Source organism: Dipteris shenzhenensis, chromosome 20, assembly GCF_047967505.1.
Source record: "Dipteris shenzhenensis isolate YYH24624 ecotype China chromosome 20, Dip_SZ_1.0, whole genome shotgun sequence".
Classification (NCBI taxonomy): domain Eukaryota; kingdom Viridiplantae; phylum Streptophyta; class Polypodiopsida; order Gleicheniales; family Dipteridaceae; genus Dipteris; species Dipteris shenzhenensis.
Window position 1 is genome coordinate 355,452 of NC_141615.1, and position 23,545 is coordinate 378,996.

The following is a 23,545-nucleotide window of genomic DNA, read 5'->3' on the forward strand; positions in this document are numbered from 1 at the left end:
ACCCTTGTACCCTGTTCCGTACGCTTGCTGATGTCAGCACCACTTGTGCGCCTCTATTCGGGGCCTGTTCCAGTCCGTACACCTGTTCTGCAGTTCCGTCTTGCCAGGTCAGATCCAGGGCTTCATGCCCCCGCCATCTCTCCTGCACAAGATCTCTTGTGCTGTCCACATGACAGCTCATGTGCTGCCCATGTGGCAGCCCCCTTCTCTGCCCATGTGGCAGTCTATACATCCCTAGGTCCACCTCCCCCATGCTCTCCTCATATGGGGGCTTACAGATGGGGAGGTGATCATTCCAACAAAAGTCACCACCAAAGTACAGATGGTAATCTCGCCCCCTCCTCCCCCCAAAAGCCAAACATATTTTAAAAAGATGTAAATTTATCCAGCTTCCTTTTTCTGAATTGAGAGGCCGGAAGTGCTCACCGACTGCCATTGATCCTTCTTCGTGTCAAAACTTATGGCGTATCCAACTGCATCCCAGTCTGTCGATGTCCGTACAATCATTTTGTACCGGTGTCCATCACCTTTCAGACGCAATTCCAGACCCTCATAGGCAGACAGGTCCTCTGCCAAAGGAAAGTTCTGAAATAATACCAAAGACAATGCAATGTTGAAGCCCAGATGACTTAATAGTAATGAGCAAACATGGAAAAGGGTTCTGAAAGAAGACTTAATTGATATAATGTTTAAAAGCAAGACTGTTTCGTTAAAGGAATAGGAGATAGGAGACAAATTTGTAAATGGCCCCAACCTCCCAACCAACCTATGGGGTATAGGATCACAAATATCCCTTTTGTAATAGGAAAAAACGATTTAAAAAAAGAGTAAATGTCTGCATTTGACCTTTGTGCGAATACTAGCAAAGCCTCCATTGTTGTCAGTTGATACAAACCCTACAACAAGTCCAAGTCTTAAGACTGTTTTCACACAATTCAAGAAATTGAGTAAATCAATGGTAATTCAAAGGCATGCATGCACCTTTGAAAACACCAACAGCACCACCATCTTCACCACCATTCAAATCAATCTGAAGTGAGCTCTGACTAACACCACCCATAACGACATCATCCAATGGACCCCATGCAGGGCCTGTTGGCAATCCATTGGCTGCTTGAGCACATTTCAGAAAACTGTAAGGTTCAGGATTATGCAATGCATCCTTGTAAGAAATGCAATTCCAAGGATGGCGAAATATCTTACCAGAAACACTAAAAATAATTTTTCCATTCCGAAGACCAATGTGATCTTTGACAGCTTCTATAAGATTCTGTATTCCAATATATTCAACAGTTTCTGGAGAATCACCTTTCACCTGCAACAAAAAGGTAAAAAGCACACCTGTCTCAATATGATGGAAAACCACATTATACCTTGAAGTCACAAGCATAAATTACCAAACCTTTAGCAGTGCATCATCAAAAAAATATTCTTGACAAAAGAAGGTACGAATTCAAGTAACAATATCCAAACACAACAAAATATTTGGGAATTCTTTATGTATGTCTGTAACCAAAATCTAGGCATGTGCATATGGACAACCAGTTTAGTCTTAGTAAACGAATAGATAGATTAGAAAAGGTCAGACTCTAGCATAAGAAATTTCAGGGCCTAGGCTATGAGAAACGTGGAGGGAAGCATGCTTATGTTAAAACATGCTGGTGAGACTCAATTGCTTCAAAACTCTAACACATTATCTACATATCACCCAGTTGGAAGATGTCAGCACAGTCACACAACAGTACATGATACAGAAGTCAAGATGGGTCCAATCAATCGTAGTGGGAGTGCACTATATGGGAGGTGGGAAATCCAAGAAACACAATGTGACTAACAATTATTGCTGCTGGACTTTCATAGGAAGTATGAAGACATTCGTTCAATCGCATCTCCAAAACAACCACATGATTTCTAGGCCAATGAGAAATATCGGTCTCTTTGATAAAGCCTATCCCCCCTTTCTGATGGCCATTGGCATTGATCCGCTGTGATGTTCCCTCATGTGGCTGCTTCAAACAGATTGCAGTGACAGTGGGCTCTCACCTTGATGCTCGATTGATTCTCAACAGAGAATCCATAAATCATGTGAAGGAGCCATGTTGTATTAAAAAAGGAAGCTGGGAGCTCACAAAAGAAAGAGTAGAAGAAAAGGGATACATTTCGTGATAAGTTGGTCTTAGGCATAGATTGAAGGGTCTATTTGATAACAGCATAGTAAAAGGAGAAGACAAATAAAACTTCTTCAAGGATTTAAGGCTGAAACATTTTATTTCAGTTTGGAAAGTTCTAAACTAAACACTAAGATACATATGGTCTTGTTCCTCCTGTGACTTCTTTTCATAAGTTCTATCCTCATGAGTGTCGTCCAAAATTGATCTGTATACTCCGCCTCCTCTCTGCCTAAAGTTATATAATTCTATGAGCATTTCTGTATAAAACTCGGATGACAGAAAAATGTTCATGCAGCTGTCTTGTAAACTGCAGACAAGTCCTTGGCTGTGTCTCCAATGCCTGGGGAGTAATCCACTAAGAAGCAAAGTGCAAATTTCAGTTTAGCATGCTCTATGGTCTCCTCACATGCAAAGTATGTATCCAAACTCCTAATCAATGCAAGCAACACCTTGGGATTATGGTCTCCATCATACTTGGATATGCACATGCTTCTCTCAACTTAATCTTTTGTCGAGGCTCATGGCGTTGATGTCATCTGTATGTCTCCCAAGATGAGTCCAACATTTCTCATGGACCCGTTGATCTATAATGTCTCCTCATAGTTTTCGTTCGTGGGTTATATCTCACCACATCCCGAAGTTTATCTTCCTCCTCTTCATCATCATAATCATGTTACATGTTCTCCACTCCTGTAAAACCAACAAGACAGTGCCTTCTTCTCTTCCTTTTGTGCTGATCTATAAGACTTCTTCCATCCAGATTCTTGGCTGTAAGTTTCTCATTGGCTGCCTGGTTCCCCACTTCTCTCGAACTGATTTCTCCCAGGAGTCCCAAAGTGCAGTGTTTAGGGCTGAAACCTTTTTCTTAAGATCCATATCTATGTCAATTTCAAAGGAGTCGAAAAGATGGAAGGTATCCATTGCCATCTCATCTCCAGCGGGCTCTCCTCCGGTCTCCTGGGTCCCTCTACCTCCGAATGAATTGGTCTCATCCAATCAACATGCCTCACAGTCTTCTGCTGCTTCTTGGGCACTGTCTTCTTGGCAGATAGGGTTACTTTCTTTGTTGTTTATCCCTTGGTTCTCGCTGTATTCGCCATGTTGAAGCTTGGGATAAGCACAGACTCTCGCACAATCACGCAATCATGTACACAGGAATTCCTAAGCTGACCTAAGGCTATGTTCTAAGTTTTACCAAGCTCTTCAACTAAAAAGGAAGCCATGCTCTGATACCTGTCAGAGTTGTGCTTATGCAAAAGTGCAATTTTCAATTAAATTACATAATAAACTTAGAATTTCAAATAGCATTACTTAGAAATTAACAATCACACACATAACACTCAAATTCCACACAAAGATTAAGATAGGGGAAAGAAAAAGAGAAGATCTCCGATACCCGATGGGGTGTGAATGAGGTACACCCCTACCTTCTTCGTTTTTTTTTTTTCAAAGAAAGGAACCTTCTATTAATGCTTGAAAGACTTCATACAAAACAGCAGCCCCGAAGGTGCTGAGTATGAAAAAAAACCAGGAAAAGGCTGAAAGAAAAACCGGCCTGTTCAAGAGAAACCTAGCTCACTGCCTAGGGAATCTCTAGTACTGGGGCAAACAGCCAAGTGGGGGGACTATACAACCAGCGAATCCCTCATAGAGTGAAGATGTAGCAGACTCCTGCAGGCCAAACCTTGCCGAAACGAGCATGCCGCTCAATAATCGCTCTAGATCCTGGAGTCCCATGCTCCCAGGTGGAGCGTAGGGTATAGATGATATCCTACCAGATGGCGACCATGGTAGCTGAGGGTGGAACCTGATGCTCACCCATCATGAGACTTCAACAAGCCACCCAGATGTTCCACCTAGTGATACTGGCTACCACCTCCCAAATGATGTCCTCCAGAGGAGAGGGGGGATCTAGGCTATCAGGAGGGGCTACCTCATGGAGCGCTATCCTTTGTATGCTTTGACCTGACCCTATATCCGGTAGGCTGGGGAGACCTCATCGATCTCAAACGCGTGTCCTCCCTCCGTCAAACAGGCCACCATCCCCCAAGTGTAGTCCCTCTGAAGACTCTGCATGCGGGTCATGATCCTGAGGGCTCCCATCCAGATCCTTGCTGATTTGCGACAGCTTGCGACAGCTCTAAAGGCAATGCGGAATCGTCTCCAGTAAACCAGAGCAACAATGCGGAATCGTCTCCAGTAAACCACCAGAGCAACAATGGCACTGCCCCTCCACTCGCATCTGCTCCAACCACGGTCCGATAGGCATAAGCCTCCGTGGGCGGCCAGCCAGAAGAAGTAGGATATCTTCCTCGACCGCAACTGGACCATAACCGTGTCCAAAACTTGGAACGAACGTCTTGAGGCACTCTCTCGTCCATCTAACCAGCAAGGCCTCCCTTGGAGGGCTAGAACCACTCTCCTGGATCCCACTGGACCTCCCTCAAGGGTCTACCCTCCCAAAGCCAGAGGTGCCATCTGGGTGTTGGCATTATTGGTGTATGCACTCCCTCATGGGGGGCTTTGATGACCTAATATTTGTCAACATTTGGTATCAAAGCGAGGACGGTTTGTCTTGTGAGTAGTTCGTCATGGATTCTATGAAGAAGGACAAAGCTGGTTCGGGAGCAATTGTGCAATTCAACAAACGTAATTTTCCTTCCTGGTAGTTAGCAGCACGTCTTTATCTAATGCAAAAAGGACTCTGAAGCGTGGTAGCCAGTACAAAGAAGAAACCTAAAGGTGGAGGACATGGAGCTAAGAAGGTTCCAGTCTGGGAAAATAAGAATGAGAAAGCCATCGGGATTATAGGACCAACACTGGGACCAGAAATGGAGGAAAGAGAGAATTTGGGTGTCTTTATTAACCGCATGCAGTCTCTCCTGAAGCAAATCAACGAAGTTGGGTCCAAAGTGGAAGATGAAGATAAGAAGGCCATCCTTCTGAAGAGCCTACCTCCAAAATACCACGATACTGAGAAGATACTTCGATTAGATGATGATGCAGATTATCTCGATTGTGTAGCCATGCTGTTCAGCGAAGAGAAGCGTGAAGAATCATCTTTTCGCCCAGTGAACATGCATATGCTGCAAGTGACAAGAGAAAAACTACGAGAGACGCCAAGGAAGAAGGCCGTTCATGTTACTACTGTGGGAATCCGGGTCATGTTGAGAAGTTATGCTTCAAGAAACAAAAAGACGAGGAGCAGAAGAGCTTACAAGATAAAGCTTGTATTGCAGCTGAGTCTTCTTCAGAATTTGCTGGTTTAGTTTCAGAGGATGTCTTAGATGAAGACTGAGCATTTTAGATCAAGAGTGTGTTGAGGAGTTACCTATATGGTAGCTGTGTCAGATGATCGAGGAGGTCATGTATTAGATGCTCTTGGTGGGTTCAGTTTTCTTTCTCTCATTGTTTGTGTTGTCAGCTCCCCATTTCGGTTGTGGGGGGGATTGTTGGCATTATTGGTGTATGCACTCCCTCATGGGGGGCTTTGATGACCTAAGGTTTATAAAGGCATCAATGTTTGGGGTGATGTTTCACTACGTGGTGGACAACGGACAGTGATTGGTCCATACATTAGGCTGATACGCTGGCCAATGCATGGGACTTACTATACACTTGGTGTGTGTCTGTGAACATCTCGGTGCTGGTCGTTCTGGAGAGATCGATGCATAGCGAGGCAGTGACTGCAAGCGGTGATGCCGTTCTATGTATCTTGTCGGCGACACATTTCTACGTCTTCTTGTCGAGGCCACAGGCCTGCTGTGTCTGCAACTGCTAGTAGGTGTCATAGGCAGAGTCTTGTCGTACACAGAGTTTGGTCATTGGCCATTTTTGTGAGGCAGCGACAAGCTCAGTAGAGATGAGCTGCCCAAATCTCTGTGTCATAGTTTGATTTGTCTTTTTTAGAGTTATATTCAAGAATTATATTTCGTCATTTTATGTGAGTTTCTTGCAAGTTCTTTGCTTAGTAGATACGTGATAATTAAGAGCCAAATCAACATTGGGGGCATGGGCTAGGCTTCGTGGGTGGCCGATGCGATCTAGAGGAGCAGTGAGGAGCTACAGGCTCACGCCCTTAGGCGGAGGAGGATGCTTCAGGATCATGAGCGGGCTTTGAGGATGGACCTCGCCTCCATAGAGCGGCTCAGGGAGCAAGAATCAGATTCTCAGTGGCTTAGGGACAGGCTCGAGAGCGCTCGCCTTGAGCTCCAGGACAGAGAGATTCGGCAGGCTGAGTTCTGTTATCACTCTTCCCGAGCCCGGTGGATATAGCAAGGAGACAAGATGACAAAGCAGTTCTTTCAAACCATTGGGCCCTACTTGGTAGGCGCACAGTTGCAGCATCTCCAGGATCCACAGTGCATCATGCACACTGATCCACAGGAGATATTAGACCTGACCACAGGTTTTTACAGCCAGGTTTTTCAGACTGAGAGGATGACTCCAGCTGGTCCTATAGCCCAGGAGGTAGTTTGGGATCACGTTCCGACAGTTGCCTCGCAGGATCTGTGCAGTAGGCTAGAGGAACCTTTCACGGATGAGGAGCTTTGGGAAGCCCTTAAGGCTCTCTCGACCCAAAAGTGTCGTGGCAAGGATGGCTTGACTCCAGCCTTCTTTTGGAACTTCTGGGAGATTATCTCCACCCCTTTCTGACTAGCATGCTAGGAGATTTTCGACACGGGCTCCCTCCCTCAGTCCTTGAGCAGAGGGTGGATTTGTTTGATCCCGAAAGGGGGAGATAGGTCAGACATTCGACAGTGGAGGCCGATCACTCTGCGTGATACCGCATACAAGATTCTTGCCAAGGTCTTGAGCTTGCGGTTATGGCCTCATCTTACTGACATCATCCACAACACACAACAGGGTTTGTCCAGGAGCGCAGCATCCTGGACAACATCTTCACTTTTTGAGAGACAGTGGATTGGTCGAGGGAGGGTCACAGCCGCTAGCCGCCCTCTTGGATTTTGAGAAGGCCTATGATAGGGTGGAGTGGTCCTTCCTGGAGGGCACTATGCAGAGATTGGGTTTCTCTGCCGGATGGGTCAGAGGAGTTTCAGCGCTCTATGTGAGGAGCTCTAGTCAAATGCCTATCGGAGGACACACAGGTGAGGCCTTTCCTCTCTCGATTTCGGTCCGCCATGGCTGCCCACTTGCTCCCTTCCTCTTCTTGTTTGTGGCGGAGGCTTTGGGCTACTACTTGAGATCACAGGTGGCGGGCCTCACAGGGTTGAGGCTCCTAATCCGACAGAGGAGAAACTGCTGGACTTTGAGTTTGCAGATGACACGGCCTTGTATGTTGAGGGCACCACAGCGAGCTTAGAGAGAGTCAGGGGAGCCCTGGCTATCTACTGCGAGGCCTTGGGCTCGCGGATCAATTGAACAAAGTCTATAGGTTTCTTCACAGGCCATGAGGAGACACTGGAGATCTGAGAGAGGGGGAGTGATTTTGGATTTAGATGGATACCAAGGGGCCAGACAGCGAGATACCTTGGTTGCCAGGTTGGTATTGATATTACAGCAGAGCGGCAGATCGCACCGGTCCTTGAGATCATTCGACGCAAGCTTCTCTACTGGAGCTCGGGCAAGCTCTCTGTAGCAGGGTGTGCCTTAGTGGCAAATCATGTCCTTCTCGCCACGGCCTGGTATATCACCTCCTGTTGGTGCTTTCACAGAGGATGCATTGGGCAGCTCCGACGGTTGGTTCAAAACTTCCTTTGGGCAGGATCAAATGGCACGTGGAACACTAGAGCCCGGGTCGCTTGGCAGATGGTGATCATGCCACAGGCACTGAGAGGCTTGGGTATCTTAGATCCGGAGATGCAGAGCAGAGCCCTTGTGGGCAAGTTGGTTGTTCGCGGCCTCACTCCGGGAGCAGAGCCTTGGAAGCTCTGCTTACAGAGAGGGCTTCTCAGGAACACCCCATACACCGGAGGACAGTGGCAGCCTTCTCACAGGTGGATCTTCTCAGATGTTCCCCTTGCAGGGAAGGGTTCCCCTTTGATGTGGAGCTTCACAGGGTCTGGCAGAGACTTGCAGGGAGTCTCATCCGTGCTCCGCCAAGATGAAGAGAGGAGTTTGAGCGTCAGCTCCTTATGTGGCACCTAGAGATCCGAGATTAGGAGGGACGTATGCTTGGACAGCAGACGCACATAGGTTGGGCATAGTGGGATAGTGGCCCGTCCGGGTCTTTTCCAGATGGAGCAGATTACCCACGGAGCCAGAGGCTCGGCTCGGCTCGGCTCGGCGCCGTAGTGCATTTGCGAGGAGTAGGGCAGCGGATGAGAGAGATCAACCTAGCCATCCCTGAGTCCTGGTGGGAGGGATTCCATGCTTGGAGGGATAGCACCTGGTTGGGGCAATTTTCTCGGACTAGTGTCTCTTTGAGGATGATGATGCAGCGAGGCAGCATGCACCCCGGCTTCTACCGTGTAGGCTTTGGAGGCCTACTTCACTAGCTTACTAAGAGGGACCCTGAGATGGACGGGAGTCATGATGGGATTCACTGGCAGATGATCAGAGTGGTGGGACGTTTGGGGAAGGAGTGGCACATTGACCCTCCCCGTATTTCAGAGGTGTAGGAGCAGCTCGTTCCTGTTTGGGACCTGGCCAAACCTGCAAACAGAATTCTACAACCAAGGAAAGGGCTGTAAATCAATTCGCAGCAGCAAGACAGCCTTCCAAATAAATTGCGATGGATTTTTCTGCTCCAATGGCTTAGTTTTGACATTGTAAAGTCGCTTCCACATGCATATCCCATCCTAATCTATTACTTCTTCTCCTAATTTGGCAATTTACTGAAATCCTACCCAAGTTCTATTCAGCCTACTGTCTCTACAATTTTGATACCCAGGACAGGCCATGAGGTAAGTGTAATTTGCAACTTCAGCTTCTTTCTGAAATTGCGATTCACTTACAGGCTGTTTTTCTCATTCCCAGATTTCGCTTTTCACATATAGCCACTTTTGAAAGTGACTTTACTTATTTCTCCCTTTTCATGTCTGAATTCTGAGAATTCTGGATATGTTTGGCTTGAGAACATTGATTTCTAAGGATTTCCTAAGAGAATTTCTAACTCTGACTGTTTCAAATCTGAATTCTACGATTCTACAGCACTAAGCGTCGATATTGTGCTGAGATCAGGCTCTACTCAGAGAAAATTTGGGTTTTTCTTCACCCTGTTATCTCTCGGGGCTGCTAGTGGCTACTTTCTATTACTTTGACCAGGTTTTCCTCTACTTTGGGTTCTCTTCTTCCATTTCGGTTCATTGGGGAGATCATTCTATACATTGGACTATACAATCATGTTCTAGGACTTGTAGGTTGCCTTGGGTTCTGTCTGAGGATTCACATTGGTATTGTAATTAAAGCTGAGGATCATTTTAATAAAGAAATATACATGGGGTCAACCCAGGTAGGGGTGTACCGGTAGTTCTTAGCTGCTCGGCGAGCTCCCCCCTCCGCCTGCGGTGGCCTGAGGGCCTGCTGCCCGCTGCTCTGGCCGTTGCCCCCCTCCTCGCCCTTCCGCCTTGCCTCGCCCTCCCCCCGCTCCGCCTAGCCTTCTCCTCCGCCTCTGCTCTGGCCGGCCTCCTCCACACCGTCTCCGCCCCGCCTTGCCTTCCCCCCGCTCCGCCCTGCTTCTCCACTCCCGCCCCTTACTGCTCCTCCACCCCTTCCTTCTCCCGCCTCTCCCTTCCGCCTTGTACCTCCTCCCATTCTCCTGCTTCTCCCGCCAGCGTGCCCCCCCGCCATTCCGCCTCTCCCCTTCTTTCTCCTCCTCCTCCCGCCTCTCCCGCCCTCCTTCCATCCCTTCACTCCCTCCTCCTCCTCCTCTCCCTTCTACCTCCTTCCTCTCTTCCCCTCTTCCTTCCCTGCCACCCTCTCCACCTCTCTCCCCCGCCTCTTTGTCTCGACACCCTTCTTCCTCTCTCCTTTTTTTCATTTGCCTCCCTGCAGCGGGGGAGCATTTGTGCTTGTTAAGGTGAAAGAACATCTTGGTGGTGACCCTTGGTTTGGCCAGAGGGGCTCTATGGCAGCACCTTCGACTCCCACAACCGTTAAGGTTCTTCTTTCCCCATCTAACAAGCAATAGGTACAGCAGGCAGTTCAGTCCCTCCAGGACAAGGCGCTTGTGGGTAGAATGGTGGGCCTCACGCCGACACGGATACAGGTGCAAGAGTGGATCCAGGCGAGCTTGACATTAGAGGGCGACCACATCCGGGAGGTCACCATTTATGGAAGATGCGTTTTCCTCATCCAATTGAGCTCCCCTGACACTGCCTCGACACTCGTGGAGCAGAGCCCCATCCTCCTTGGTGCGCATCTAGTTTACCTATTCCCTTGGTATCATGGGTTTACAGTGGAGGACATGGATACGACACACCATTCTCCACGTTTTCTTGTCATGGTCTACTTCCCAGGGCTCCCCAAGGAGTATCGAGCCATCCTCCCCTCCATTGGTCGGGCATTTGGCACTGTGCTCAAGCCCCTGCCTCAGTTCTAGCAGATGATGGAGTCCCCGGGATCAGACTGGTTGTTGAAAGCCTAGAGTCCCTCCCAGAGTTGATCCTCCTCGAGACCCTTTAAGGGGGCACACTTCGCCAGCGTGTGAAGATTTCTGGGCTACCAAGCCAGTGTCTTCGGTGCAAACAGATGGGCCACCTCGCCAGAGATTGCCCCTGTGCCCTCCCTCGAGCGCCTCCCCCCTCCCCCGCAGAGTAGGCAGAACCAACAAACCAGAGTCCCGCGCCCCCTCAGAGAGGAGCAACAGGAGTCTCAGAACCCTTGGGTGACCCTGTCATAAGGGGATTGGACCCAGATCATGCATACTACTAACCCCCCCAGAAGTGTGCGGAGCGGTTCAGAGTGGAAGTCTCCTTCATGGTGAAGTAGGCACGGAAGATCGGCATTGAGCCGGTATCCACCCTAGTATGTCGTCGCACAGACACGGTCTATTCTCCCTCCAAACCCCCCGGCAAAGTCACTTACGGTAGTCTTTCTGGAATAGGCACCCACTCACAGGAGAGCCTTGTTCTCTGTACCCCTGTCCTCATGAGTTGGACCATAGTGAGTTGGAACGTGCACGGGCTCCTCGACCGTGGCCGTAGTCAGCCGCAATACTTGATACTCCGGCAGGAGTTACAGAGGGCCGTGGTAGGGCGGACAGTGGACATTCTTTTGATCCAGGAGCATATGTTCTTAGCATCAGACATTAGACGACAGACTTTGGCTCCAGAGGTTTACGATCAGGGCGAGCTTATCCTAAGGACTGACAGTTTGGATGGGAGTTAGGACGGGAGAGTCCAGGATTGGTATCTTGAACATGTATGCCCCAACGTGCAGACAGCACCGCTCGGCCTTTTGGAGGAGGTTGATAGAGTCTTCCGGATGTCGACTCCTGGATTGTTGGAGGTGACTTCAACAACCTGGAGTTCGGGGAAGACAAGCAGGGCGGCACCTCATTCTCTGAGATGCTAGCAGCAGAGCATAGCACCTGGGAGCAGTTCATCTTCATGATCAGTGGTGGCAAAGACCCTTGGCGAGAGCCAGATTTCAGCAGGATACTTGGCAGCCTCCTATTCTCTTTCGGGCAGAGGAGACATGATGGATTGCTTGAGAGACTGGACCGCTTCTACGTTGGGGATTGGCCACTGCACAGAGGCGGCTCTATCGGGATTTTGGCAGGTACCACGATGTCAGACTACTCTCCCGTAGTACTTCACTTAGAGAAGCCTCGTCGAGGTCTCCCCTAGAGAGGGGTCTGCATTCCAGAGGAACTTCTGTAGGACGAGGAGATCAAGCAGGCCATGGCAGGGATTTGGGAGCAGTCAGAGATGACACTAATCGCAATGGCCTCTTGGGAGTGAGGAACAAGGCTTAGGAACCAGGGTGCAGCAAGAGGACAGCGAAAGGAGTAGGAGAGAGGGAACAGCAAGAGAGTTCAAGAAGCACCACCAACACTCCTATTATATAGCATCTAATGAAGGAGCGTGCACACAAATCATATGTATGTATGTATGAATGTATGCATGTATGCATGTATGAATGAGCGAAGCACATGCACACATATTCTATGTATGTATGTATGTATGTATATATGGCTGCTGGCAAAACAGAAAGGTAGAATTATTCACATCTATAGAAGGCCAAAAAGGCTAGTGAGACCAAGTCTAGAGACCCCACATAGAGGAGCTATATTCTTGTTTGGACTTGGAGTGTTTGCATTGTATCCACTTTGCACTTTCATCATTCCACCCATTCTAAGGAGCAGAGCTTAGACTTTGACCGTGTAAGAGTTTCAATCCTCAATGTTATCTGATGTCATGCCATCCTGTCAAGCAGTATTGACCCTTATGGTTAAGTGTGTCTTTGTGTTTATGAATGTTTGTGAAATATTTCTCACTTTCTAAGCTGAATGACTTGTTCTGTATACGGAACTTTTCTAATTATTTGACTATAAGCATGAAAATGAACTCTTGGACCCCATCGGTGGTGGGAGGATAGCCCCTCGTAAGAGAAAGGCAACTCATTGGACAGCATTCTCATGAGTTACAACAAGATGTGGCATTAGTTTTGAGACCTAGATCAAAGTTGAGCAAGGTCAAGTCCGGATGCGTCAATTTTACGAGCAAAAACCTATGAGCAGGTTTATACGAGCGTGTTTTTCAAGAGATTTTAAAAATAGTATTTCTTTAGGAAACATGGTTTTTACACTTTTATTTTCATTAGAACTAGATCCCTTTATCATAAAAATATACAAACTAGTCACTCATTCATTTTTACATAACATAAATCTTCTTATTCATAGACATCCCTTTGTACCCTTGTTATTACCTTAAAAAAGTATTGAAAAATAATTCATTTAAGAAACGTCCCTCATAATCACTCTCAACATAATAATATTATACATAAATAATTACTTATTAAACACATTTATATCATATGGCAATATCTTTCAAGTGTTTTTATAGTATTAATAACAATATATTTATGGACATGTTTCTATAGAAGTTTAAATTACTGTAAATAAGTATTAACTTGGGCTTATATATCACTCTCATAAAATACATGTAATATTTAATACTATATATGCAAGGTTTTCCAAAATATAACCCCATAGATGTGCTCAAATGGGGTTTTCCGATCAATTTGAGTGGCTGAATGACTATATTTGGACATTGGATGTGAAAGTTATGTCACTTTTAAAAGTGCTGTCCAAGGTAGTTTCGCCAGCGAAACTACCTTGAAAGACCTTGTTCAAAGGGGTTTCGCTGGCGAAACTACCTTGATGGCTTGCTTCAATGAGTTTTCCTTGGAGAAACCCTTTCATGAAGATAGGGTGAGAGAGGTTTTTCAATGTCACCCCCTATTAAGTAAAAAGTTGTAAGAAGGATCATAAGGGAATTTTCATAGAGAAGTCTACTCTACATGTGGGTTTCTTCAAAAGCCATCCCATTATGTTCTCACCATTCCCAAAGATTCACATAAATATTCGTGTGTAAAATAGGCATTCCTATAATACTTTTCATATTTCTAAGTGAAACTATGTTTTCTTCTGATCCATTTTTGTCATATTTTTGCATAGTTGGAAGCTTTTTTTTTCCTTCGCTCGGACGCTCGGAAGATTTCGCTCGGAAAATGCTCGTCCCCGTCAAGTCCTTGTCCTCCGACTTCAAACTTTCATTGGCTTATCCGTTATCTAACCTTGCTAGACACATACATACAACTTAGAATTTACACAAAGTGAACCCATTGGGTTAGAGCTCTTCCAGTTCCCTATCACACAAGTTGGGAATCAGGTGAGACCTTCTGAATTCCCTAAAGAATGAACGTGCTCCAGACCAATTGACCTAAAAGTCACTCTTGCTCTGTTCCATGCCCCCAGGGTTGATAAGGCAGCAAACAACAAGCTTTTTTTTTAAAAAATCCAATAATGCACCAAGGCTGCAAGCAAACCAGTTGCAAAGCTGTCCAAAATTGCAGCAAACATGGATTCGCAAGCAGCCCAACTAGGTGCTGGTGTTATCCAAGAATCATGTCCCACACAATGCCAAAAAAAGTACCACCAGGCCATGAACCATCCAACATCTCCCTCCACCCCAAAGCTGAAAGCCAATGAGGAAATGAGCACCGATCAATGCCACTTTGTCCCCAAAAAGGTGGGGACCTTCATCCTGACAAAAAAGCTGGCAAGACGTGAATTCGGGAGGCAAGCAAGCTTGCAAACAAGGGAGAATGAAAGTAGATATGTTGATGGACTGTAAATGTGCCAAACTGATTCCCTCCCTTGACAATCTTCTTGTAACATGTATTTGAAGAACCTTGAAAGCTAAGCGATTCCCCCTTGCTTGACACACATCCCAAACAAGTATATACTATCAGCAGAAACAATTTGCTTATGAATATCATCATGAGGTATAAGAACAACCAAGCACACTCCATGAGAATCAATTGACTTCACAAGAGGCCTTGTGGCTTGGATATAGGATCAACTGTGCTGGGGTCAGGGGAACATTTGCCGGCATGGATATAGGATCAAGTGTGCTAGGGTGAGGGGAAAATCCCCAATTCTTCTATCTTTTTCAAGCTCCCACCTCGCACCAGGGAGTCTTTGCAAGCCAAAGATGGATTATGTGTCTCAAGGGAGACAGCCAATCAACATGTTTCTAACACCATCTCACTATTAATATGCTACGTAGGGGAGGCCATCAATGATGATTGCAGCAAAAATATCAAGTACATTCCTTGCTAGTTGTTCCTCCCTAATCTTCAAAATGGCTTGGAAGTAGAACCCATGCATACAACCTTCACAACAGATTCCTCCTGACTCAACCAAATATGCATATACAACCGGTACAGAACCAACTGTCCAACATATCAACCTGGCACCTGGTTGCATCAACTGCCCGATGGCCACTCATATTGACCCTCATTGATCTCTAGAAGACTAGAACTATCACACGACAAACTAGCATATCCCAATCATTCATTTTCCAAGCAGATGTCATTCCACAACCTGATGGATTTGCAATGGGACTTGGCCCCTTCCAGTCTAACCACCATCTAGAGGTAATAAGTAGGCTCCTTTAAAACACTCCATGCAGTTGGCCTAGAAAGGTCACCAGGATATCCAATGGAGACCTATCCCATACACAAGGCCCGTACAGACTTTGCATTCAGTTCACTCTGTAAAGTCTAATTGCCAGAGGCCACGAATAGGCCAAGTTAAATGGCATTACAAATTTGTCAAATATCTAGGTAGTCAACATCTATGCTGTTAGATTGTCATCGCAATCCTTTATATCCAAATCAGTTTCCCTAAACAGCAATGGCAAGATGCTAAATCAATGCTGTCTAACCCCACATTAAGAAAGATGCAGCATCCAGAAAACATACCAAAGGAAGCTTCAAACAAGCCCAGCCTTGCTAGCTGAACGACAAACAAATGCAAAATGCAACAAATAGGCTGTCAAGTGGGATAAAATAAAAAATCCAAAGGGCTGAAATTCCCTTAATTACAGCTATCATGGAGATAGGTGGGCCTTAGTGGTCAATAACATGCATGTAGCAAGCACACATATAAAAATCAAAAGTAGCTTTGGATACCAAAAAGGAGGGTATATACTTCAAGTTAAGTATCTTAGGAGTATCACTTCAAAGAGACAGCCTTTAATGTCAGCTCTTCATTTGCTGCATCCATCAATCAAGATTACATGCTAGTGTAATTTAAAAAGATAAAGTAATTTTAATTGCATATTCTCAATGCACACGATCCATTCTCTTTTCCCATCTAATAGTGTGCTTCTTTGTGGGATTATTGTTCGTAAGTCAAGCTAAGGTCTAATCCAGCTTAAATGTAACATCTTCATTTGAGATATTAATTTAGAGTGGACATTCTTTAAAAAATCATGATATTTGCACCGGTGACCGTCTCACCCAACATGTTGCCAACCAGATTGGCGATTCAAAGAGTGATTCCACGGAATCAGGATTGACATTGCACATTGTCAATCTCTCACTTTACAGGGGTTTGATACCTCTATAAATTCCACTCTATGAGGACCCTATCTTCTTCTCATGTGTAGTAGCGTATGCACATACCGCAATGCATTCACAATAATACTAATGATTACATTAGAGTTATAAGGACCTAAAGCTCAGCTCTTCTGAAGAAAACCATTACAAGTCCCAATCTTTGAAGCAATCGGCTCACATCCTACTTACACAATCATCTTCAGTGCCTTTACATCGTAGAGATCTTGACGCCTAGCAATCTTTACACTTACAATTGGATCAGAATATAATCTAGATGTTTCTGAAGCTTTATTCCAAACGAAATTCCTTTTCATGTTTTCAAAGCCAAAGAAGTGAAGTCATGGCCACATATGTGAAGTCTAGGGTGCATCCTCTGCACTTGATGTCATTCAGTTTTATTTCTCTTTCTTTGGACTTTTGTAGATTTGGTTTTCAATATGATAACGTGATTTATGATCAAATAACTATAACCTAATGTCTAAGGTTTAGACTTAGCTTTACTTTGTTTAATGTCACATGAGCAATGAGAGTTTGAAGTATGATCAACACAACAACAAGGGCTCAATGTCAAAGTTTATTTTTAAATCTTGAAGACCAGTGTTAAAAAGAAGATGGGAGTGGGTGGAGGCACGCGGTAGCGTATGCACATACCGCAATGCATTTACAATAATACTAATGATTACATTAGAGTTATAAGGACCTAAAGCTCAGCTCTTTTGAAGAAAACCATTACAAGTCCCAATCTTTGAAGCAATCGGCTCACATCCTACTTACACAATCATCTTCAGTGCCTTTACATCGTAGAGATCTTGAAGCCTAGCAATCTTTACACTTACAATTGGATCAGAATATAATCTAGATGTTTCTGAAGCTTTATTCCAAACGAAATTCCTTTTCATGTTTTCAAAGCCAAAGGTGTGAAGTCATGGCCACATATGTGAAGTCTAGGGTGCATCCTCTGCACTTGATGTCATTCAGTTTTATTTCTCTTTCTTTGGACTTTTGTAGATTTGGTTTTCAATATGATAACGTGATTTATGATCAAATAACTATAACCTAATGTCTAAGGTTTAGACTTAGCTTTACTTTGTTTAATGTCACATGAGCAATGCGAGTTTGAAGTATGATCAACACAACAACAAGGGCTCAATGTCAAAGTGTATTTTTAAATCTTGAAGAGCAGTGTTGAAAAGAAGATGGGAGTGGGTGGAGGCACGTGATTTAAGCACTATTCCAAGCTATTAATGTATCTTATTCTCATTTACAATTTTCCCCTCCCAAAGTTCACACAAAAGCAAGCATGCATGCACACACATAATTGTGCACATGCCTATACCTATGCATGCATGCCTCTGTGTGTGTGTGTGTGTGTGCGCGCGCGCCTCAGCTGTTCCGTACAGGCCCGCATCTGCTGCTGCTCTTCCGCACCTTTTGTACAAGCTCCTAGGTGTGTGTGCGTTGCTTGCGTTGTGTAAGTGCGATCTCGGTGAGGTATACGTCGATTTGTGTTTTGTCCTCGCCAGGAAACCTGCGTAGCCCCGTCCGTACATCTGTACGGTCGCCGTACGGCGTCCGTACATGTACGGCGTCCGTACATTTTCGTCCTTCAGTACACTAGTCCATCGTCCGTACAAGCCAGTCTTCCCGTACCACATCCGTACCACCGTACAGTCAGGCTTTTCTCTGTGCAGCCCGTATATACCTCCGTACAGCTCAGCATCATCCGTACAATCTCGTACTTCCTGCCGTACAGGTTTGGGGCTTTTTGCTCTAGTGTCTTCCCTAACAGTCCTGTGCCAAAATATTACCTTTCCTTCTGCTATCTCCTCACCAGCTATACTCTTCTTCTCCTCTCTTGTGGGCTCCCTGTGGATATCTCTTTGGGACTGGTTTTTTTGGCTTCCACTACCCTTTTACAGGTGCTTCATTTCTGAGCTCCATTTCTTACAAAGTCATGGCAAAATATTCATATGAAAAAACATTTCAAAAGGAGCGCTCGGTTCCCTGCAAGAAGCAAAAGCAAGTTGAGGGTCAGCATGACCCGATGCATGATACTCTTGAGGCTCAACTGGTATATGGGATGTAATGCATGAAGGCTTTGCAAATACAAGGAAAGAGTGGAAAGACTCGGTTCCTTCAGTTGGCCTCATGGTTGAGGTTGATGAAATTGTGGATCCAGTCAGAGAATATGCCAAGAATGCAGTCATATTATTTTTTCCAGGCCGGATGCCCCCTGCTGCAGAGATAGGCAACTGGCTGACACGCACATTGGCTGGCTCTTTTGTTCGTAAAGTACACTATGCAGCCAGGGGCTTTTTTGAGGTTATCATGGTGGATGAGATCCACAGACAAATGCTTTTGGAACATTCACCTCTTTTTTTTGGGCAGCAAATGGTGCATGTTTTGCCATGGTCTCCCACAAGGGACTTTCACGCTTTAATCCGACACAGATGCCCGGTTTGGGTTGAAGTTGTTGATTTCCCACAATGTATGGCCTCACTTCTGCCTAAAATTGCAGCATCTTTAGGTAAAGTGGTCTGCCCACCACGGCCAAATGGCAACTCAAACAGATTTTGCATTCTCTGGGATACTGATAATCCCACACCGGACTCTTATTCAGTCACGGTGAATAATGTGAACATGGGAAGTGCTTTTTATAAACTCAAATGGGGTTTATTTGCACGGGCCTGTTTTGAGTGCAAAAAGTTAGGACACATGGCTTCACAGTGTCCAACAAATCAACATAAAATGCCTCGTGCCACTTTGCCAGTTCACATGCCTACCAAGGATGCTCCTGCTCCAGTTGCCAACAAGAATAAAAGCAGTAGACAGCCTTCTGGGAGTCAAGATAAAGGCAAAGCTCCAGTGGCTCCCAATGGGAATCTCACTTCACATTCACCTCCTGCTATTCAATCCTCGACCAAAGGACAGCAACCTTCAACTGATGGCTGGCAAAGTCCAAGAAAAGTTATTTCTGCTCGAAGAATTCCACCCCCCCGCACTTGGACTAGTGCATCTTCTAGCGGAAATACCCCAGAGATAAATACACGAATTGGGATTACATGGGCTGCAGTAACAGCCAGCAGAACACTCTTCCCTAAAGAAGAGGTTGCTGCTTTGTACTTCTCAGGCGGCTACTTCTTCTCAGGGGCGAGGCCTCGACCCTGAGATAGAAATGCAAGGCTGACCTCATAAATTTTGCTGCTGTACATAGTTGTTACATTTCAAATGTTTTACACTCAATGTCCAGGGCATGTGTGATAGTAGGAAATGGAAATCTGTGTGGCTGTACATCAACAGATTTCAGCCTGACATAGTGGCATTACAAGAACACAACCAACATATTTATGCAGGCAAGACAGGACACTACTGTGGAAATGATATTTTCTATGCTGGGGAGCACTCTTTCTCAAGGGTTGTCCTTCTGATCAAACATGAGCTTCAACCAGTCATTGCTTTAAATGACAACAAAGGCAGATGGCTTGTTCTCCAATGCATTATTAGAGGCGAGGTGTTTGAATTTGCTTCAGTTTATGCACCTCAGTCCTCTAGAGAAAGAACTGCAATTTGGGATGCCATGCAACAATATCCATGGAGATATCATGCCTACATATGTGGGGATTTCAATAATGCTCCACAACAGGGAGACAACACCTCCAGACATGACCATATGTTATCTCCTGAAAGGCATGCATGGTCTCAATTACTTTTGCATCTGGATCTGGTTGACCTTTGGAAGGAATTGCAGCCTTTGTCTCCGAGCTACACTTTTCAACATAATGCTCTTTCCGCTTATCAGGCACGTCTGGATCGATGGTATAGTGTCGCTCCCCAACAAAATGGGGATTTTACATGCAAAATGTGGATTGACTACGCCTTTGTGCATTCAGACCATGCACCATTATGGTTGCGGTTATCTTTTCATAATATGCCAGATGATAGATTGCCACAAAGGAGACATCTAATCATAAACAATAGTTATTTGCAACATGCTGATTTCAAGGCAATGGTTACTGAAGCAGCTCATTGTCTTTCCTCTAGCAGCCATATTCACGTTGATGGTGCCTGGGATTCTTTTATTTCTAAAATGCAAGTTGTGATTAGAGCTTATGGCAAGTCTTACATGAAGACTCTAAGGGAAACCATTGCTCAGGCCAAATCCACTTGTCAAGACCTCACAGAACTCAGTCATCATCGTTCGTTGTCCATGCATGAGCAAACAACACTATGCCAGGCCAGACATTGTCTTAAACTAAATGATCACAGGAAACTGGCAAAATGGGAGACTAGAGCAAGACAAAGAGCCTTTACAGATAAAGGCTGCTCTTCCAAAGAATTTTTCAAAAGTTTACATCAGAGGAGAATCAAAACAGAAATTTGCAGAGTGCTTATGCCTGATGGATCATGGACTACTTCACGGTCAGACTCGTTTGATTGATCAGGATGTGTATACAGCTTATACTGAGATCTTTAGTTGAGTAGTAGCTACTTCGTTCTTGAAGTAACTATGTAATTATTTTACAGCAATAAAAGATTTCTTCCCACAAAAAAAAAATGTGTGTGTGTGTGTGTGTGTGTGTGTGTGTGTGTGTGTGTGTGTGGTGTGACACTCTGAGAGCTATGGAGTTTTCGACCTCTGCCAGCCCCGTTTAGGGGTTCCAAGCCTCCTGGGAGCCCTTCAGGATCTTCTTCTCTACATACTCTTCGCCCTTCAGCTTTTTTGCGTCATCTTGCAGGCTATTCAATTCTGTCGCAGGCCGTGCAGCTCTGTTGATAACCATACAACCCCTCGTTTTCTGCCGTACAGTTTCCCCTTTTCAATTTTGCTTTCTGCAGTACAGCTTTGTACGGACTTTCCCATATTTTTTCCTATTTCATGTGGGCCTTCCATACTTTTTCTGCGCAGGATTTCAGGAATTCTGCACTTTCACGCACGGATTCCATACAAGCAGTCTTCTGTACCAGTCTTCCGTACAGGTCTTCCATATAGCAATCTTCCGTTCAGTACTTCAGCTGCTGTGCTGAATTGGAGCAGATACAATCCTTCTGCTTTGATCAGGGTTCATCTAACTTTAATGCTCCCTTCAGGCTTCAGGGTTTTAACATCACAAGATGGCTTCAGGCTTTAATGCTCCCTTCAGGCTTCAGGGATTTGACATCACAAGATGGCTGATTATGCCTTTGAGAAACCTTCCACAAAGATAGGTTGGGACAGCATAAAAAGCAGAAGGAGTTTGACGGTCAGAATGACCCTGTTCACAACTCTTTGGAAGCTAAGTTGGTTTATGAGTTGGTTTATGATATTATGCATGAGGGATTTGAAGACACCAGGAAAGATTAGAATGACTCAGCCCCTACTGTCAGCTCTCTCACTGCCTGCTGCCGATAAAAAATCTGATCTTGTTGCCCAAGGATGGGTTGTTTTGAGCCTTCTTGTTGGTAATTCCGTGCATATGGAGAGGGTGTCATGGCTGCAACTCTAGAGTACCGAGTCCTAATGGATGTTGAAGGAGTTGAGGGGGGCTTGGAGGAGAGGGTAGGCCAGTCCATAGTTGATGTCTGTTGAACCCCCCAGCTTAACCTAACCCCCGGGTTGGGTTGGGGGTTTAGCCCAACTCGAGGTTAGGGTTAGTTTGGCTGCTTCTAACGCGTACGGAGGGAGAGGTATGGGTTGTTGCTGACGGACTGTACGGTGCTGGCTGCCTGCTGACGAGCTGTACGGACAGGGGAGAGGTACGGAGGTTTGGAGGTACGGACGAAGTATGGAGGTACTATGGAGGTATAGAAGTACAGACGAGGTACGAACGGAGAGACGGAGAGAGAGAGAGAGAGAGAGAGGCTGAGCAGAGGGGGGGCTAGCGAGAGAGAGACAGGGAGGTACGGACGAGGTACAGAGAGAGGCTAGCAAGAGAGGTACAGACGGAGAGAGGCTAGCGGGAGAGCGGGAGAGGAGCATCCTCTTGCCTTGAGAGCAAATGACGCATCATGGCAGCCCATGGGTGAGAACCTTGCATAAATTGCAGCATCATTTTGCGTTTATGAGCAAGAATATGTACATGGAGATTTAGAATATTAAGTCATCCATGCATCTTGGGAGAACATAGATGCTGCACCGAAAGTAACCGCAAGCTTTTTTTGCCATGTTTAGAGCGCCAAAAGACTAGAGACATGAAGGCTGCGGATGCCCTTTGTTGAAAATGATCAAGGGCAAATAAAACTGAATATATGCCATAAGAATGGATTGAACAATCCATAGCCTGACATGCAAAGGCCATGTGGCAAGTTTCTAGTATTCAAGTTTCTTCTTCAATTTTGCCAAAACCCAATCAGATTGCTATCAACGAGTTAATCATCCAACCAAGAGGATAACCCAAATGATGAACTACCTGATTTGGTTGGATAATTTCACTAGGCCATAAAAAGAGAATGACGTTCCTTGGAATGCAAAGGTAACAATTTGGATTTCTGAAAATTAACATGAAGGCCAGCCCCCAAACCAAAAAGAGAGAGTGCTTGCATGAGAGAGGATAAATCCTGCTGAGTATTCCTTGGAGTAAAAAAGGAATCATCAGCATATGCGTGAGCAATCAGCATACCACTGCCAGGAATGTCCAAACCATAAAGCATATATGTTGCTACCAGATGATCCATATACTGAAGCATGGAATGTGTAGCAATAGCATAAAGCAATGCACTAAGCGGACAGCCCTGATGAATTGAGCACCGGAGAATCCACGCATCAGAAATATCTCCTAGGAATGTGCAAGCAGTCTTACTGTCACTATAAAGCCAGTAAATAATATTCTGCACTTTTTGACCAAAACCCAATACACACATAGTCTGTGAAATGAAATCCCATTGGATTGTGTCAGAAGCTTTACAATATCAACCTGCGATAGTAAAACATCATGCTCTGTATATTTGGCATATTCTATACCCACATATGCATTAGACAACAGGCTTGACAATCCCTTTTTAACATGAATCTAATAGATATTGATCATGCATAAAAGAGGCACCTTAAGAATATCCCAGTGTGCAAGAAAGAACTCAATTGTGAGAACATCCCATCCTGGAGATTTCCATCTGCCACAGGATTTTAAAGCATCAATCAACTCTATTTCAGTAAAAGGCATTTCCAGCTCAGTAACCCTGGTCAACGACCAAGGGAGGACATGAACCAACTGCTGTCCAAAGTAAAGAGGAGAGTGCTCCAAAAGCATCTGTTCATGCTTCTCATATGTCATAATAACCTCAAAAAAACCTCTTGCTGCATAATGCACTTTTCGAACAAAAGAACCCCCCAAGTGTAGCAGTCAACCACTTGCCAACATCATACA

General features: G+C 45.4%; 1 protein-coding gene across 2 annotated transcripts in view; it reads right to left on the reverse strand.

Moving 5' to 3' along the window:
- LOC147889096 (NAD(P)-binding Rossmann-fold superfamily protein) overlaps positions 1-23,545 on the reverse strand; it is a 46,152-nt gene that overhangs the window by 9,356 nt on the left and 13,251 nt on the right. Inside the window, exons 7-10 of one of the 2 annotated variants that reach the window (XM_087391543.1) lie at positions 1,204-1,315; positions 982-1,113; positions 847-896; positions 427-585 (exon numbers count right to left, since the gene is read on the reverse strand). In XM_087391543.1, coding sequence (XP_087247669.1) covers positions 427-585; positions 847-896; positions 982-1,113; positions 1,204-1,315 — 453 coding nt within the window. The remainder of the gene's footprint in view (positions 1-426; positions 586-846; positions 897-981; positions 1,114-1,203; positions 1,316-23,545) is intronic. The other variant, XM_087391544.1, reaches the window with a different exon arrangement.